This window comes from Heterodontus francisci, chromosome 6, assembly GCF_036365525.1.
Source record: "Heterodontus francisci isolate sHetFra1 chromosome 6, sHetFra1.hap1, whole genome shotgun sequence".
Lineage (NCBI taxonomy): Eukaryota > Metazoa > Chordata > Chondrichthyes > Heterodontiformes > Heterodontidae > Heterodontus > Heterodontus francisci.
Genome location: NC_090376.1, coordinates 122,886,149 through 122,904,317, shown reverse-complemented (window position 1 = coordinate 122,904,317; position 18,169 = coordinate 122,886,149). Strand labels below are relative to the sequence as shown.

The 18,169-nt window shown below is 42.4% G+C and overlaps 2 protein-coding genes across 4 annotated transcripts in view; both read left to right on the top strand.

Moving 5' to 3' along the window:
* The window catches only part of kpnb3 (karyopherin (importin) beta 3), a 72,217-nt gene extending 70,448 nt beyond the window's left edge, over window positions 1–1,769 (top strand). For both annotated transcript variants that reach the window (XM_068034257.1, XM_068034258.1), the window contains one exon: window positions 208–1,769. In XM_068034257.1, coding sequence (XP_067890358.1) covers window positions 208–294 — 87 coding nt within the window. In that variant the 3' untranslated portion in view covers window positions 295–1,769. The remainder of the gene's footprint in view (window positions 1–207) is intronic.
* Window positions 1,770–12,590: 10,821 nt separating this feature from the next.
* Window positions 12,591–18,169, top strand: part of farp1 (FERM, RhoGEF (ARHGEF) and pleckstrin domain protein 1 (chondrocyte-derived)) — a 274,704-nt gene continuing 269,125 nt past the window's right edge. For both annotated transcript variants that reach the window (XM_068034256.1, XM_068034255.1), the window contains exon 1: window positions 12,591–12,830. The gene's annotated coding sequence lies outside the window, so the exon portion shown is untranslated. The remainder of the gene's footprint in view (window positions 12,831–18,169) is intronic.

Here is an 18,169-nt window from a genome sequence, read left to right as displayed (position 1 = left end):
TTTTTTAAAAAAAAGTGTGTGTATATAGCTAAAACATACTTCGCACAGTTTGTTTTCTCTGCAACACTTAATGTACACTTCATTAGCATATCATGCTGCAGTGCATTTAAAGGTAGTGCTTGCATGATGCACAACTTAACTGTCGAAACGTTTGATGAAAGTACTGTGTTGAACTTGCTGAAAGACCTTCTTTCCTGTTGATTTTAGGGTTCAGGAGGGCTGTGGACCGACTGCATGACATCACTTAACGAAGCCCAGCAAGCAGCAATACAAAATTTGTTGAACACTGCTTGAATGGCCTTAAATATTAACATGCAAAACAAAAAATCATTCATGATTTGTCCTTTTTCTCCCTCTTCTGTGAGAGAACTGTTGTGTTGGTCACTTATGCAGACCGCAGTGAGTAGCAGGAAGTTCTGGTTCAGCACATTGTGTATTAAGACTGCTACAAATTACAGAGAATATCTTCATAATCGCGCCCCCCCTTACAGCACCGATAGTTATTTTTCTACTTGTATCACCAGAATATGGCACAAATGCAGTCAGTTTAAACAAAAAACTTTCATATCAGCCATAACTATTTTGAAACAAGTTGCTCGAGTGTTGGTATGCATTAAACTGGTAAGATATTTCTATACATCTAGTATTGTACTTCTAAATAGTGTGGTGATTGTTTTCTTTTTCAAGGTAGACAATAGATTCTCCTGCCGGTTAAACTGCAGCATGCAAGATCTATCATTTGTGCTGTTGTTTTTGATAATCTCGCCCTTTGTTTTTTTTTTCAAGCACTGACTGCAGTCCTGCAAACGATTCTGAAATGTGAATTTCTTTAGTGTGTTCAGCAGCACCTCCTCAGTCCAATAAAAAAATTACAAAATGCAATGGCAAATCCATGTGAAGCGCGCCTTTATTAACTTGAACGCAGTTTTCATCTGATGTCCTGTCTGTGAACAGACAAATCTGCTAATGAATTTGCATGTTGACTCAGTGTTTAGCTGTTGTAGGATGTCACCTTCCTACAAAGACAGTCCTCAGACAGTGCTAATTTGATGCCAGGGGTGAGTGAGGGAAACAAGATTGGAGTAATTCTAAAGACAAATTGATAATTGTACTTTGCTTTATTATGCAAATTCAAACTTGCAATAATAAAAGTAACATTAAATTGCCTGGTGTTGCAGATTTTATGCATTGAAAAGGTGCATGATTTATATTTAAACCAAAAAATGATTTTTGTTCACATTTCAGTACATTGCCACTTCCATCCTAATGTATGTTTTATAGGAAACTCAAACTGGAAACTGAAATGGTGACAATTGTGCTCTTGAGTAGAAAGGTTTTGGTGAGATGTGCAAACTTTTAGAGCTGGTATTGCATGGCATTGTAGCGCTAACTGTTAAGAGGCAGAACAATACCACACTTAGTGCAAGGGTGTAAAGCAGTTTTAATTTTTTTTTTAAAACGTTTAGGGCAAATGAAGAGATGTTTTACAAAACTGGGTGACTTAATTTCCCTTGCATTTAGATCACTTGAAAGTAGAAGTAAATTTAGTAAAGGAATCAAAGCAATATTTGAAACTGGCTGGAGGTTTAATGAGTAATGGCGGACTTTTATTCCACTAATAGCTGCTCTGGCAGTATTAAAAATATTTATAGTTAATTTTCCTAGACATTCTCATTTTCCATTTATTGCTAAATTTTGATTTTACTAACTTCTGTAGAAAGAAACCCTTAATGTAATTGCAATTTCAGAATAAACAATGCAAAACCTGCCTTGTTCTTGTAGTTTACACTTCGTTCTTGGGCTGTCAGTGTTTATCAAGTAAATAAGCATTTTAGATTTTGCTGTTCTTAAAACCTGGAAATAATTGCTGAGAATGCTCTTTGTATTTTGTGGTATTATACCACACACTAGCATTAGTTTATTTATCAGATACTGCACGCATCTTTTCTCTCTCCTCTGTCTCTCCTTCCTTTGTTGCAGAGTGGAGGAGAGAATCAGCCCGGGTACTCTGTTCATAGTTATCTCTTCGGTAATCGTGCTGGAAAACAGGTTTGTCAAATGAGGATAGAATTCAGCATTGAGTTAGGTTACAATGCCTGTTGTGATCCAATAACTGGTGATATTTGTCAAAAGCTCACACATTTAGAGCAAACACTTTGACTTGCCTTGGAACAAGTTGAAAGTGAGTCAACGCCTTTTAAAGGAGACGAGAAATGCATAATCCTTAACTTCAGTGGTGACCACACTCAGAAATTTCAATGGAAGAGCCTGTTTCATTGAGTGCTGCCATGAAGATGACGGCAGGTACTCCCTATGTAGCTAACATCTCAGTACTGTTGATCTGTGCCTACATGGTGGAAGCCAGATGGATACATTCATTGAAAAAACCGTGGGCTGGAGTTTATACTTTGGACGCAATTAGGAAATTTCTCCCAAAACACGCTGGTTATGTTACGTTTCAAGTTTTCACTAAAATTCATTTGCATAATCACTGGTAAAATCTTCAATGAACTAGCACAAACGGGCAGCGGTAGAACATAATCGTTTCTTTCCATTAGAAAGTATTCCTTGATGTATTTACGAGCTTGTGACCTGGTACAGTTTTATTAATTCAGCCAAAAATGGATTTATCACCAAAAAAAAGCATTTTTAATCAGGGTGTCCAGTGAGTTAAGGGATTTAAAATAATTGAAAATGACTTTTTTTATAAAAGAAAACTATAGTGAACCATTCAATAGTTTCATTGGTGCACGCTAGTCAGTTTCTTAATAATTTTTTTGATAGAGTTTTAAAAATGTGCTGACTGGTGCCTGTGCACTGAAGTAAATGAGCACAATTTATGGAGTCTTCCCGAGCCAGCAGAATCTTACGAACTTTGACCTGGGGGCATCATCGGTTTTGTGGGCAATACTGACCAGACAAATTGAATCTTGAATCATAATAGAAAATGCTGGGAACACTCAGCAGGTCTGTTAGCATCTGTGGAGTGAGAAACGCTGGTAATGTTTCAGGTCTGTGACCTTTCATCAGAACGTCAGATTTCCAGCAGCCGCAGTAATTTGCTTCTGTGCTTGAATCTTGAATCAGCTTGAAAGATGGCAGAAAACATGAAAGCAAAAGGTTTTGGGTGTATCTCACTTGCGTTTAAAGAACCATGCTCCTTTTTATAGACTTCTCTCTTCCCATAAACTTCTGTAAATTAAGATCCAGGACAAAGATCTCCTTTTTTTTTTATATAGGAAATAGGAGCAGGTGTAGGCCATTCGGCCCCTCGGGTCTGCTCCCCCATTCAACTAGATTATGGCTGATCTACCTCAATGCCATTTTCCTGCACTATCCCTATATCCCTTGATGCCTTTAATATCTAGAAATCTATTGAGCTCTGTCTTGAACATACTCAGTGACTGAGCCTCCACTGCCCTCTGGAGTAGAGAATTCCAAAGATTCACCACCATCAGTGAAGAAATTCCTCCTCATCTCAGTCCTAAATAGCCTACCTCTTATTCTGAGACAGTGTCCCCTGGTTCTAGACCCGTAGCTAGGGGGAACATCCTTCCTGCATCTACTCCATTGAGTCCTGTAAGAATTTTGTATGCCTCATTGAGATCACCTCTACTTCTTTTAAACTAAAGAGAATATAGGCTGTCTCCTCATAGGACAATCCCACTATCCCAGGGATCAGTCTGGTGAACCTTTGTTGCACTCCCTCTATGGCAAGTATATCCTTCCTTGGGTCAGGAGACCAAAACTGTACACAATACTCCAGCTGCAGTCTCACCAAGACTCTACAATTGCAGCAAGAATTCTTTACTCTTGTACTCCTCTTGCAATAAAGGCCAACATACCATTTGCCTTTACAGTTGCTTGCTGCACCTGCATGTTAGCTTTAAGTGACTCATGAGCAAGGCCACCCAAGTCCCTTTGGACATCAATACTTCCCAATCTCTCTCCATTTAAGAAATACTCTGCAGTTCTGTTTTTCCTGCCAAAGTGGATAACTTCACATTTTTCCACATTATATTCCATCTGCCATGTTCTTGCCCACTCTCTTAGCCTGCCTAAATACCATTGAAGCCTCTTTGCATCCTCCTCACAACTCACATTCTCACCAGCAAACTTGGAAATACTACATTTGGTCCTCACATCCAAATCATTGATATAGATTGTGAATAGCTGGGGCCCAACACTGATCCTTGCGATACCCACTAGTTTCAGCCTGCCAACCTGAGAATGACCTATTTATTCCTAGTCTTGTTTTCTGTCCATTAACCAATTCTCAATCCATGCCAGTATATTGTCCCAATCCCATGTGCTCTAATTTTGCTTACTAACCTGTGTAGGACCTTATCAAAAGCCTTCTGAAAATCCAAAAATGCCACATTCAGTTGTTCCCCTTTATCTGTTCTGCTAGTTACTTCCTCAAAAGGTTTGTCAAACATGATTTCCCTTTCATAAATCCATGTTGACTGTGCCCAATCCTACCATTATTTTCCAAATGTCCAGTTATCACATCCTTTTATAATTATAGCATTTTCCCTACTACTGATGTCAGGCTAACAGGTCTGTAGTCCCCCATTTTCTCTCTCCCTCCTTTCTTAAATAGTGGGGTTACGTTTGCTACCTTCCAATCTGCAGAAACTGTTCCAGAATCTATCGAATTTTGGAAGATGATGGTTAAGATAAAAACATTACCTCAGGCAATCAACTTTCACTGAGTGGAGTTTCCACTAAAGTAAACAAACATGCTTATTCAAAGTTTGGTACTTAGCATTGACAAGTATGCAACCTCATTTGCTGTGGCTAAACATGAGAGAATAGTTCACGCAGGAGTTTTTGTCTGGTATTCAAGATGTTTAAAAATAGCAATTTAATTTTACAATGCCCAAGATTCAGTTGTTTGTGAAACTAAAAGGAGGAGAATTGTCCTTGGCCTTTTGTCATTCAATCTTTCCTGCCTTCCATTCTTTCACAGACTGTCCCATTTGTTCTCTCCTCCCCTGCCTCTGTACTTGCTTAAAACTTATTACATCTATAACATTTTCCCCAGTTCGGATAAAAGGTCATCAGCCTGAAAGGTTAACTCTATTTCTCTCTCCACAGATGTTACCTGACCTTACTGAGTATTTCCAATATTTTTTGTTTTTATTACAGATTTCCAGCATTTGCAGGAAAGATCGACTTTTTTTTTAAAACAACCATGCTTTTTAATTGCAGAGGCTTTAAGAAAGCATGCTGCTTTTTGTTAATACTATCCCCACCTGTTTACAGCAGGCATGTTCGTGCTAATGCAGTTTGGCTGTTATATGCAATGGCTGGTGGAACACCTGAAGGAATGTATTTGGACGTACACCTGTAGACTAATTTGCAGGGCTATGGAAAAAACTGGGGTGTGGGACTAAATGGGACAGCACTTTCAAATGGCCATCACAGGTATGATGGGCTGTTAAACTCTCTTATCCTTTCCCTCTCACTTTGTAATAAACAGCCTGCAGAAACCTAATTTCCAGCCTCTCCAATGGGAGTGGTAAAAAAATATGTTGCAATGTTGACACCTTCATGTTTTCTATCTGGACATATCCAGTCACTGTCACGGGCACAAATGCTTCTCGCTGACATCTGAGCCACTCCCGTTGAAGAGACTGGAAATGGGGGAGCTGTGGTTGGCTTGTTTCAGGGAGAGAAACTTTCCACAGGTTTTATACAACAACTTGCATTTGTATAGCACCTTTAACATCATAAAACATCAGAAGGTGCATTATCAGGCAAAATTTCAGACTGAATCATGAGCTATTTGAACAGATGATCAAATGTTTGGACTTGAAGGAGTGTCTTACAGGAGGAGAGAGGGGCAGAGGGGTTTAGGAAGGGAATTCCAGAGCTTGGGGCCGAGGCAGCTGAAGGCCCGTATGCAAATGTTGGAGCGATTTTAAAAATAGGTGATGCTCAAGAGGCCAGTATTGGAGGAGTGCAGCGATCTTAGAAGGTTGTAGGGCCAGAGGAGATCATAGAGATGGGGAGGGACGAGGCCATGGAGGAATTTGAAAATAAGGATGAGAGTTTTAAAATTGAGGATGTTGCTAAAGTGACCATTATATTACAGCAGGGGTCTCTTTGTACAATGTAATTCCACATCATGGCAAAGCTACTGAAAGCTGGAGGAACTGAAATTGGAAATAAGCAGTGGCGTTTTACTTGCCAGTAAGAGTGTAAAACCTGCAGGGATTGGGCAAGATCAGAGTACAAGATGAGTAACACTCCAAACTAGAAGAAAGGACTGGATTTGAAAGTGGATTTAATGATAGATAAAGCTTTGCACTTAAGATGCTATTAACAGCAACTTTGAAATGAAGTTAATGCAAATGGGATAATGGTTCTCACCTTTTGGCTGATGTAAGCAACTGCCCGTTTTAAATGTGGACTTTAAGTGGTGGGAACTGTACTTCTGGTCTACAACAACTGGTAAAACATAATTTGGTGTTTCAGTAGAAACGACATTCCAGCCTTTAATTCCCTGCCAGACAGTAAATTTGCTGAATTATTATAATTATAAAAGCTCAATTAATGATCCAGTTCATTCTAAACATTCAGCAGACCTATTAATCTGATCAGGGAAACTCAAAGATACAGATGATATTCAATTTTTCAGTGAACGATGAGATTCTATTTTTCATTTTATCAACGGACACTTAACTTGCATTTATTTGGTACCTTTAAAGTAAAATGTCCCAAGGCACTTCACAGGAGTGTAAATCGGACAAAAGTTGACTGAGCAAAAGAAGACATTAAGGCAGGCAGCCAAAAGCTTTGGCAAGGAGGTAGGTTGGAAAGAGAGAATGGTGAAATTTAGGGAGGGGATGCTAGAGGTTAGGAGCGAGACAGCTGAATGCATGGCCATCAAGGGTAGGGTGAGGAATGAACATGAGGTCAGAGTTGGAGGAACATGAGTTTTAGGAGATTTGGAGGGCTGGAGGAGGTTAGAGATAGGGATTTTAAAATTGAGGTGCTTCTTTAGCAATAGCCAATGCAGTCAGTGAGAACAGAGATGATGAGCTGAATTTTACTAGCCCTCCAATGTCGGGGGTCGGAAAATTCTTCCGGGAGAGGCCCGCCAGGAAAGCCCCACCGCATTTTACTGGTGGCGGCAAGGCCTTGGTGCAGCCCCCACCCATCGCTTGGCAACGGAGCCTTAATTTTCATATGTAAATGCATTGTAATGTTAATAAACTTACTTTGTCCCGACGGTCGTCCTATGCCGATATTCCAGCCCATGGCTGGAGGTCCCGCGCCTTCGGGATCCAAGCGTGACACTGGGGAGGGGGGAGGATTGAAATTCGCGGGGGGGGGGCAGTGGAGAACTATTGTGATTGATTGTGGGGATGATGAGAAGAGATTGAGGGTCAAATGTTCTGACGTTAGGGGCGGAAAGTTCAGGAAATCAAAAGGTGCTTTTTTGGGGGGGTTATGTCACTAATAAATGAGGATGCATTGTTGGGGGGTGGTGGGAGAGGGGTATCTAAGTTGTAATAAAATTGTTTGGCAGGTTGCAGTGAAGCAGGATCTTTAAAATTAGAAATGAGAATGAAGGGCCTGAAGCCCTTTAAAAATGGCAGTGGCGTCGGATGACAATTTGCAGCACGCTAGTAAAATTCAGGCCGATAGGTGAACAGAATATGGGCAGCAGAGTTTTGGATGGGCTTCAGTTTATGGAGGATGGAATATGGGAGGCTGACCAGGACAGCACGGGGATAATCTCTAGAGCTAACAAGGATATGGAGTTCGATGCTCAATTCAGGGTCAAATAGGACACTGAGGTTGCGAATAGTCTGGTTCAGCCTGAGACGTATCCAGAGAGAGGGATGGAATCTATTCGGAAATGGATTTTGGGGCAGGGCCCAAAGACAATAACTTCAGTCCTTCTACTGTTTAATTGGAAATTTCAGCTCATCCAAGATCGTTGGGTACTTGACATTTTGAATCACATGTTTGACCCTTGAAAGCCTTTCCACCATCTAATAGGCATAAGTTAAGAGTATGTTGGCAGTATTGGTAGGAGTGACCACCACACAGTCCTTGTGGAGGCGAGGTCCTGTCTTCACAATGAGGGTACCCACCATCGTGTTGTATGGCACCACCACTGTGCTAAATAGGATAGATTTTGAACAGATCTAGCAACTCAAACTGGACATCTATGAGACGCTGTGGGCGATCAGCAGCATTGTTTTCAACCACAATCTGTAACCTCATGGCCTGGCATATCCCCCACTCTACCATTACCATCAAGCCAGGGGACTGACCCTGGTTTAATTAACAGTGCAGGAGGGCATGCCAGGAGCAGCAGCAGGTAGAGCTTAAAATGAGGCTATAACAGATCAATCATCTCAGTCCCAGGTCATCACTGCAGGAGTTCCCCAAGGTTGTGCCCTAGGCCCAACAATCTTCAACTGCTTTATTAATGACCTTCCCTCCATCATAAGGTCAGAAGTGGGTATGTTCGCTGATGATTGCACAATGTTCAGCACCATTTGCAACGACTCAAAATACTGGAGCAGCCCGTGTCCATATGCAGCAAGACCTGGATAACATCCAGGCTTGGGCTGATAAGTGGCAAGTAACATTTGCACCACACAATTGCCAAGCAATGACCATCTCAAACAAGAGAGACTCTAACCTCCCCTTAACATTCAATGGCATTACCATCGCTAAATTCCCCCACTAACAACATCCTAGGGGGTCACCATTGACCAGAAACTGAACTGGATCAGCCGCATAAATGCCGTGGCTACAACAGCAGGTCAGAGGCTGGGAATTCTGCAATGAGTAACTCATCTCCTGATTCCCCGATGCCTGTCCACCATCTACAAGGCACGAGTCGGGAGTGTGATGGAATACTCCCCACTTGCCTGGATGAGTGCAGCTTCGACAACACTCAAGAAGCTCGACACCATCCAGGACAAAGCAGCCCACTTGATTGGCACCCCAATTACCACCTTCAACGTTCAATCCCTCCACCGCCGACGCACAGTGGCAGTAGTGTGTAGCATTTACAAGATGTGCTGCAGTGATTCACTCCTTCGACAGCATTTTCCAAACACATGAGCTCGAACACCTAGAGGGACAAGGGCAGCAGTTGCATAGGAACACCACCACCTGCAATTTCCCTTTCAAGCCACACGCCATCCTGACTGGAACTATATTGCTGTTCCTTTGCTGTCGTTGGGTCAAAATCCTGGAACTGTTGGTATATACACCCTAAGAACTGCAGTGGTTCGAGAAGACAGCTCACTACCACCTTCTCAAAGGCAAGTACGGATGGGCAATAAATGCTGGCATAGCCAGCAATTCCCATATCCCCGAACGAATAAAAAAAATGTTGGAATATTCATTGCTCATCTGGCTGGATGCAGATGGAACAATTCTCAAGGCGCTGGATACTGATCTGCCCTCAGTAGACTGCTCAATTGGTACCTCAGCCATTGGACTCTATCCATCCCCTCCCCCACTATCTACAGGATGCATTGGAACAACTTCAAGATTACTCTGACACTATCTCTAAATCCCACAACCTTTACACTTTAATATTCCTAATTTTTCTCAACAATCTATTTCCCTACTAATACAATCTATTGATTCTGTGGTAGAGAATTCCACAGTCTAATCATACTCTTAAAGTTCTAACATTTCCTTTATTTTGTGATTTGTACCATCTCACTATTTACCCTGCTGACCCTTTGTAATCTTGCAAACCCCTATCAGGTAATCCATTAATTTTCCTTCTCTGCTCCAGTGAATAAAGCCATTAACTTCTCAAATCTATCTGATTTGTAACTCCTCATCTCTCATCTTCCACTGAATGTACACCTCACTTTTTCAATTGCTTTTATATTCTTCCTGTAATTAGGTGCCCCAAATATACACATTACTTCTGGCTGCAGCCTAACTATGAGCTTGTACACCAGGCAAACTTTGACACCAAGCTACATAAGGAGATACTAGTACAGGTGATGAGGCAGGTTTTTAAAGAAGAATCTTCAAGGAGGAGAGAGAGACAGAGAGATTTAGGGAGGGAATACCAGAGCTTAGGGCCCTGACAGCTGAAGGCACATCACCAATGGTGGAGCAATAACAACTGGCAATGCACAAGAGGCCAAAATTGGAGGGGTGCAGAGATTTCAGGTGCAGGGCTGAGGAGATTCGAGATAGGGAGGGACGTGGCCATGTAGGCGTTTGCATAACATTTTAAATTTGAGATGCTTCTGTACCGGGAGCCAATGCAGGTCAGTGAGCACTGGGATGCTGGGACTTGGCGTCATTTAGGATACAGGTGGCAGAGTTTTGAATGAGCTCAGGTTTACAGAGGATGGAAGATGGGAGGAGAACATTGGAGTTATCCAGTGAACCATGCCCCAAATTTTGTGTCATTGGCTAATTTTGATACTGTTCATTCAATTCCTAAGAACAGATCATTGATGCATATATCAGCCCCAATACAAACCCCTATGGAATACCCCTCACCGTATTCCAGTCTGTAAATTACAGAGAAGCTGTAATTATTTTCCTTTGAGCAAGAGGGTTAAGGGGAGATTTAATAGTTATTCAGAATTATGAGGGGTTTTGATAGAGCAAGTAGGGAGAATCTTTCCTCTGGAATGTAACCAGAGGTCATAGATATAAAGATTATTGGCAAAAGTACTAGAGAGGAAATAGATTTCTTTCACACAGAAGCTTATTAAGATGTAGAACACGTTACCTGAAAGGGTGATGGAATCTGATTCCAAAGGCATTTTCAAAAGGCAATTGGACATGTACTTGAAGAGGATTCATTTGCAGGGTTGTGGGGAAAGAGTAGGGGGAGTGGAACTGATTGGATAGCTTTCAAAGAGCCAATACAGGCACAATGGGCTGAATGGCCTTCTTTTGTGCTTCTATGATTTCTTTCTGTTATTTCTACAAGGTTGGTTAAGCACCATCTGTCTTTTGGAAATTGGCACTGACCGGCTCAGATTAATTCATTTCCACAGGAGTTTACCACGACTCAATTCCTGTCAGCTGAACCAGTGTTTAGTAATTACTATACAATTCTTTCTATTATGTGACATACTTTCTGTCACACAGCTCCTTAAGTGTCAACTGTGGCTCAGTTGGTAGCATTTGTGCCTCTGACCGAAAAGGCTGTGGGTTCAGGTCTCATTCCAAGACTTGAGCCTGATGTTCCAGTACAGAGGTAGTGCTGTGCCACCTCTCAGATGAGATGTTAAACTGAGACCCTGCGTAACCACACTTACGTGGATGTAAAAGATACTATGGCATTATTTTGAAAGCAGGGCATAAATTTATCCCTCAACCAACATCACAAAAACAGATTATCTGGTTATTATCACATTGCTGTTTGTGGGAGCTTCCTGTGCTCAAATTGGCTGCCACATTTCCTAAATTACAACAGTGACTGCACTTCAAAAGAGTTTCGTTGACTACAAAGCGCTTTGAGGCATCCTGAGGCCGTGAAAAGGTGCTATATAAATGCACGTTTTTCTGTCTATAAGACAATGCCGCCTCCTATGAGCAACCAAATCGGAGAGATTCCAACATCGGAAATTCAGGAGGAGGAAAAGAGCAGCTGGTTCGTCAAAGCCTGTCCTGCATCCCATGATAGCTGGAGCATCCTAACCAGACACTTCCCATGTAACCTCTTGGGAGAGGCAACAACAGGTTATATTTATATAGCACACTAAACATAATAAAATGTCCCAAGGTGCTTTACAGGAGCATTAAGCTTGGTCAAAGAGGTAGGTTTTAAGGAATTGTCTTAAAGGAGGAAAGTGAGGTGGAGAGGTGTAGGGAGGGTATTCCAGGGGCACAGGCAACTGAAGGCACAGCCACTAATGGTGGAGCCATTAACATCAGCGATACTCAAGAGGCCAGAATTAGAGGAGCACAGAAACCTTGGACGATTGCGGGGCTGGTGGAGATTCCAGAGATAGGCAGGGGCGAGGGATGGATTTGAAAATGAGGATGAGAATTTTTAAATTGACGTTGCTTGACTGGGAGCCAATGTAGGTCAGTGAGCACAGAGGTGATAGGGGAACAGGACTGAGTGCGAGTTAAAACAGGGGCAGCAGAGTCTTGGATGACCTCAAGTTTACAGAGAGTTGAATGTGGGAGACTGGAGTGTGTTGGAATACTTAAGACTAGAGGTAACAAAGGCATGAATGAGGGTTTCAGCAGCAGATGAGCTGAGATGGCTGGGAGATGTTACAGAAGTGGAAATAGGCGGTCTTAGTGATGGCATGAATGAGGTCGGAAGCTCATCTCAGGGTCAAATGTGATACCAAGGTTTCTTTAAAAAAAGTCAAGTAAATTCAAACTAATTCAGTAGTTCTTTGAAATTGTAATTCGGTTTGCTATCTTCCACCCTCATTGAGTCCAATTCACCTTGCATACTCTCCAATCACTACTCTTCCTGGATCTCAGTCCTCATGAGGTGCCTTTGGGGTTGACCCTATGCCTGAATATTCCTCTATTGACTGGTAAGTTGGGTTATTGCTCTGGGCGGCGCTTCTGCTGTTCCAGGTCCGGTAGGGATGGCGCTGTTTATCAAAGCACACATTCAATTTGCAAATGTGAAGCTCACATTTCCCAGCAGTTGGGATATGGCGACCCGGAGCCCGTCTTCCTCCTTCTTCTCCACTCTGTGAAACACCTGGAGCCATCCTTGCCGGGTCTGAGCAGGGAAGTCTCGACTCTCCTCTCTTCCCCCAACAGCATCTTCCAGTCTTTGCAGGGGACGGCGAAAGGGAGCCAGCGAAGGCGAGGAAAGGGTTGCAATCGCCGAGGTGAGGTTGGATTTGCTCCGCGGGGGTTGGGAAGCAGGAATGAATCATACACTCTCGGATCGAGACTTGTTGGGGGGGGGGGGGGGGGGGGTGTGAGTGGGAGCTGGGGCTCAGGGTGGGGGTAACTGAGTCTGAATGATAGGTCTGGAGGTGAGCACACAGCGGAGAGTGTTGGATGTCCCTCTCCCTCTCCATTTACTCCCAGCATCTAGAGAACAAACCTCGCAACAATTCTTTTTGTTTCGGCCCTGACTGGTGCAAAAAAGCTCCACTCTTTACCTTTGCTCCTTCTCGTGTTGAGCTGGAGGTTAGGGATTGTTTCATTTCTATTCCCGATTTTTTTTTAAATGAGTAATTGAAGTTCCAGGAAACTAACGCAGAAGTTTAAAAAAAAATTTTGAATATAAACATTTTCTCCCAGTTCCAAGCGTTCGTGGTTAAAAATTTCTACCTCCTTTTTAGGGATCAGGTTTCATTGCGAATGAGGTTGATTATTCGTGCAAATGTTTAAAGGATTGAGGACGTTTTCACGTCCAATTGGGTCTCTCTGGCACTTTAATCAGTTTCCAGTGTCTTTAAAAAGAAATAGACAAAACGTTCGCCCTGGTTCTTTTTAATGGAGGCAAAAGCAAACAGGCTGTAAACTGCGCTTGAACCGACCCAGTAGAAAGCAGGTTAGATCTCATGGGGAGATCCAGCAAGATGTAAATCCAGAGGAACCAGCACGAGAGAACTAAGCCAGAGAGATCAGCCGACCAGGCCATATAATCAAAAACAAACTTTCATTTCTATAGTGCCTTTCACCACCATCTGGACGTTTTAAAGAGTTTCATAGTCAAGTCAGTTTTTCTGCAAGTGTAGTTACTGTTGAACTGTGGGAAACATGGCAGCCCATTCGTGCACAGCAAGATCCCACAAACAGCAATATTTTTTGTGATGTTGGTTGCGGGATAAATATTGGCCAGGACGCAGGGGAGAACTTCTTTGAGATAGCGCTATGGGATATTTTACATTCAGCTGAGAGGACCTCATTTGAGTATCTCATCCCAAAAGAATGGCACCTCCAACAGTGTAGCACTCCCTCTCAGTACTGCGTGTGTCAGCCTTGACTCCTGTGCTTATGTCTCTGGAGTCAGACTCAAACCCAGAACATTCTAACTCAAACACAAGAGTGCTGCCCACTGAGCAACAGCTGACAACTCATAGCTCTGGACAGACAATGTTTTTTGCCTGGGAACATGCCCTGTGCAGTTTTTGCAAACAGTTAGAGGCATCTGTTGACGTGGAAGTGTACAAAAAATTCATAAAAATCATGTGCCAATTGTTGACTGTATTTGTTGCTTTCTTCCCCCACTGGTGCAATTATTATTTTTTTCTTGGGTCTCTGTTGGAGTTCTGATGGACTTCCAATGCAAATAATGTGCCTAATCCTTAAGTACATATGTTACCTCAACTTTTGAAATCACATGGTGGATTCGGAGCCTAACGTTACTGTAATTTAGTCATATTATTACATAAGTGAAGTTGGTACAAAGCAAAGCAAGTTTTCCCAGTGCTTGTGCAGTGTTTAGCAAAGATCGCAGAACAAAATTACAGCAGCCTCTTAAAATTTAGCAGAATACCTTAATACCAAGTGGACGCTTCGATATGTCTGATTTCAGTTCCACAAAACAATATGACTTGGAGTTTTCCAATTCATTCTGAATGTTAACAGCACATCTAGCACCCTTCCTTGTATGTTTTTACTGTATTCATTGACAGGAAGTGAAAGCAGTTTAAAACTATGAGGAATTTGAGTTCATCCAAAACTCTGCTATCTGTATTGTTCCGACTAGTTTTCCCACTCGGCCTTCACCTGGTCTTACTGTAACAGGGTTTAATTTTAAACACACCGTGTTTTTAGCTCCCCCTTGGTGAATCCTTGTTCACCAATTTTCTTTCAAGATGAAAAGCGAAATTTATTAAACTTAAACTCCAATTCGATTAACGCCTGCAGATACACGATGCGCCCACACTAGCTTGCATACTTGATACACACATGCAGATAGGGACAGAAAGAGCAGAAGAAAAATAAAGTGGAAAAGTTTGAGGCAATATCTGAAGAGTTGTTGTTACGGTTCTTCAAGCTCACTGTAGAGTCCTTGATTGTAGATAGACCTTGCTTTTCGTTGGGGCCCAGTATTCTTCTTAAACCTTGTTCACTGTAGGAGACTTTTCTCTCTTGGGGTTCATGTGTCTTCAGTGGGTTTTAGAGTTCTGTGAGAAAGAGATGGAAGCAGACAGGAGAGGCTGTGGCGAGCCAGCCAGGAGAGTTCTTTTCAATCCAGGAGCAAACAGTTTTCTCAGCAGGCTCTCAGTTCAAATTGTACAATTCAGGAAAAAACCCAGACTGCCAAGCAGGTTGGTCATGTGACTAACTGGTTTGACCACGTCTGTTTGTGGATTGTATTGGAGCAGGGGATAGCTCCTTTGTCTACAAACACTGTCTGTTAATATGCAAAAATGTCTTTCCAGTCAGGGGCCTGGCAACCCCTTGTCACAGGCCTTCTCTTCTTCCCAGCAACAATTTGAAATTTAATGTCCATGTGGCAAAATTAATGTGCCTCATTCTTGGCAGGTGGAGGCCTGCATGACTGTATTCTAACTCGCATCAAATCCCATTCACCATCACCTCTGTACTCACTGATCTACATTGGCTCCTGGTCCAGCAACGCCTCAGTTTTAAAAATTCTCATCCTTGTTTTCTAATCCCGCTATGGCCTTGCCCCTCCCTATCTCTGGACCCTCCTCCAGCCTTTGCAATCCTCTGAGATTTCTGCACTCCTCCAATTTTGGCTTCCTGCACATCCTTGATTTTCATCTGCTCCAACATTGGCGGCCATGTCTTCAGCTGCCTGGGCCCTAAGCTCTGGAATTCCCTCCCTAAACCTCTGTCTCTCCAACTTTCTCTCCTCCTTTAACATGTTCTTTAAAACGTACCTCTTTGGCCAAGCTTTAGGTCACCTGTACTAATGCGTCCTTATGTGGTTCAGTGTCACATTTTGTCTGATTATGCTCCTGTGAAGTGCCTTGGGACATTTTGCTATTTTAAAGGCACTATGTAAATGCAACTTGTTGGTTACATACCTTAGTAAGATGTGAAATAACAGAAATTCTTGGAAGCACATAATGGGCCTAACAGGTCTGAGATGTAGGTCTTTTAACTCTGCTCTGACTTAAGGTCTAAATTAAATGATTAATCTGTGTCCTCCATTTACAACTACAGATAGATCTGCTATATATTTCCGTGTTTCTATCAGACTTGTTTGTTTTAAATGACTATTCTAAGTGCCTGTTGTAATTTTGCTCCTCAATCTTTCCTAAACACTAGACAAGTACTGGAAGAATGAACTTGCCTTGCTCTGTACCAACTTCACTTACCTGTTGAAGCACAGCTAACAAATAAAATGAATGAATTACAGCATAAAAAGGTTCTGAATCAACCATGTGATTTCAAAAGTTGACCTAGCATTTGTACTTAAGAATGACGCACATTATTTACATCAGAACCACACTAGAGTCCAGCAAAAAGACTTGCATTTATATAGCACCTTTCACAACCTCTGGATATCCCAAAGCAATTCACTGCCAATGAAGTACTTTTGAAGTGTAGTCACTGTTTTAATGTAGGAAACACAGAAGCCCATTTGCACACAGCAAGAACCCACAGACAGCAATGAAATAATGACCAGATGCTCTGCCTTTGTGATGTTGGTTGAGGGATAAATATTGGCTCGGACACTGGGGAGAACTCCCCTGCTCTTCTTCGAAATAATGCATGGGATCTTTCCATCCACCTGAGGCACCAAACGGGACTTAATGCCTCATCTGAAAGGTGGCACCTCTGATAGTGCAGCACTCCCTCAGTACTGCACTGGGATTGTCAGCCTGGATTTTCCTGCTCAAGAGTTTGAACCCACAACCCCCTAACTCAGAGGAGGAGGACAAAATATAATTGCATCAGTGGGAGTGGGGGGGGGGGGGGGGGGTGGAATATAGCATTAAATGCACCTACAGGCGCACAAAAACAAAGGACTGGAAATGACCCAGTGGTCTGTCTACTTCATTTCCACACAGTTGTGAGGCCGAGTATATCAGATACTCCCCATCCCCCGCCTGGAGCCATGTGACCTTCTGGAAGAAATGGAAAGAGCAGATTGAAACCAAGGCCGGTGGGGGAAGAACTGGAAAATTCTACCCCAATTCCCTTAGGTGATCAAAGCTAGTGCAGGCGATCACATTGGGTCTGATTTACATTACTGCACTTCTTGTACGATCTCCACCCCAACCAGAAATGGCTCCCACTCTCTTGAGGGAATACAGTGAATCACCATTCAATGCATGAGCTGACAACCTGTAACACAGGTCCACTCTTCTCTGCAGAGATGATCCACTTAACTGCCCTTGGAGTAACTAAAAATAGCCACACGGGTTAATAAGACCCTAAAAAAAAAAGCAGACAAAGCATTGGGAGTCATTTCTAGATGGAGAGAATTGAAAAGCACAGAAGTTATGTTAAACTTGTATCAAACCTTGGTCTTACCACACTTTGAAGTTCTATGCACAGTTCTGCTTTCCATTTATAAAAGGGAAATAGGGGCACTGGAGAAAGGTATATCCTCTCAGTTCTGGTATCTTCCTTGTAAATCTTTTTTTGCACCATCAGGCTTGGGTTATCATCTCTAGAAAAGAGAAGGCAGAGGGGTGACCTGATAGAGGTCTTTAAGAGTATAAAATGGTTTGATAGGGTAGATGTAAGAGAAGATGTTTCCACTTGTGGGAGAGACCAAAACTAGGGGCCATAAATGTAAGATAGTCATCACCAAATCCAACAGGGAATTCAGGAGAAACTTCTTTCTTTACACAGAGTGGGCAGAAGGCCAAACTTGCTACCCCAGGGAGGCAAATAGCCCTTTTTTTTATTCATAGGATGTGGGCGTCACTGGCAAGGCCAGCATTTATTACCCATCTCTAATTGTCCTTGAGAAGGTGGTGACCATTTCAGAGGGCAGTTAACAGTCAGCCACATTGCTGTGGGCCTGCAGCTACATGTAGGACAGATTAGGTAAGGATGGCGGATTCCCTTCCCTGAAGGACATTAATGAACCAGAATTATAACAATTTGGTAGTTTCATGTTCACCATTACTGATACTAGCTTTTTGTTCCAAATTTATTTAATTCAATGAATTTAAGTTTTCCAGCTGCTATTTGAACTCGTGTCTCAGGATTACTAACATAACCTGGTGCCTGGTTTGGAGGGTTTGAGTTATAAAGAGAGCTTGGATAGGCTGGGTCTGTT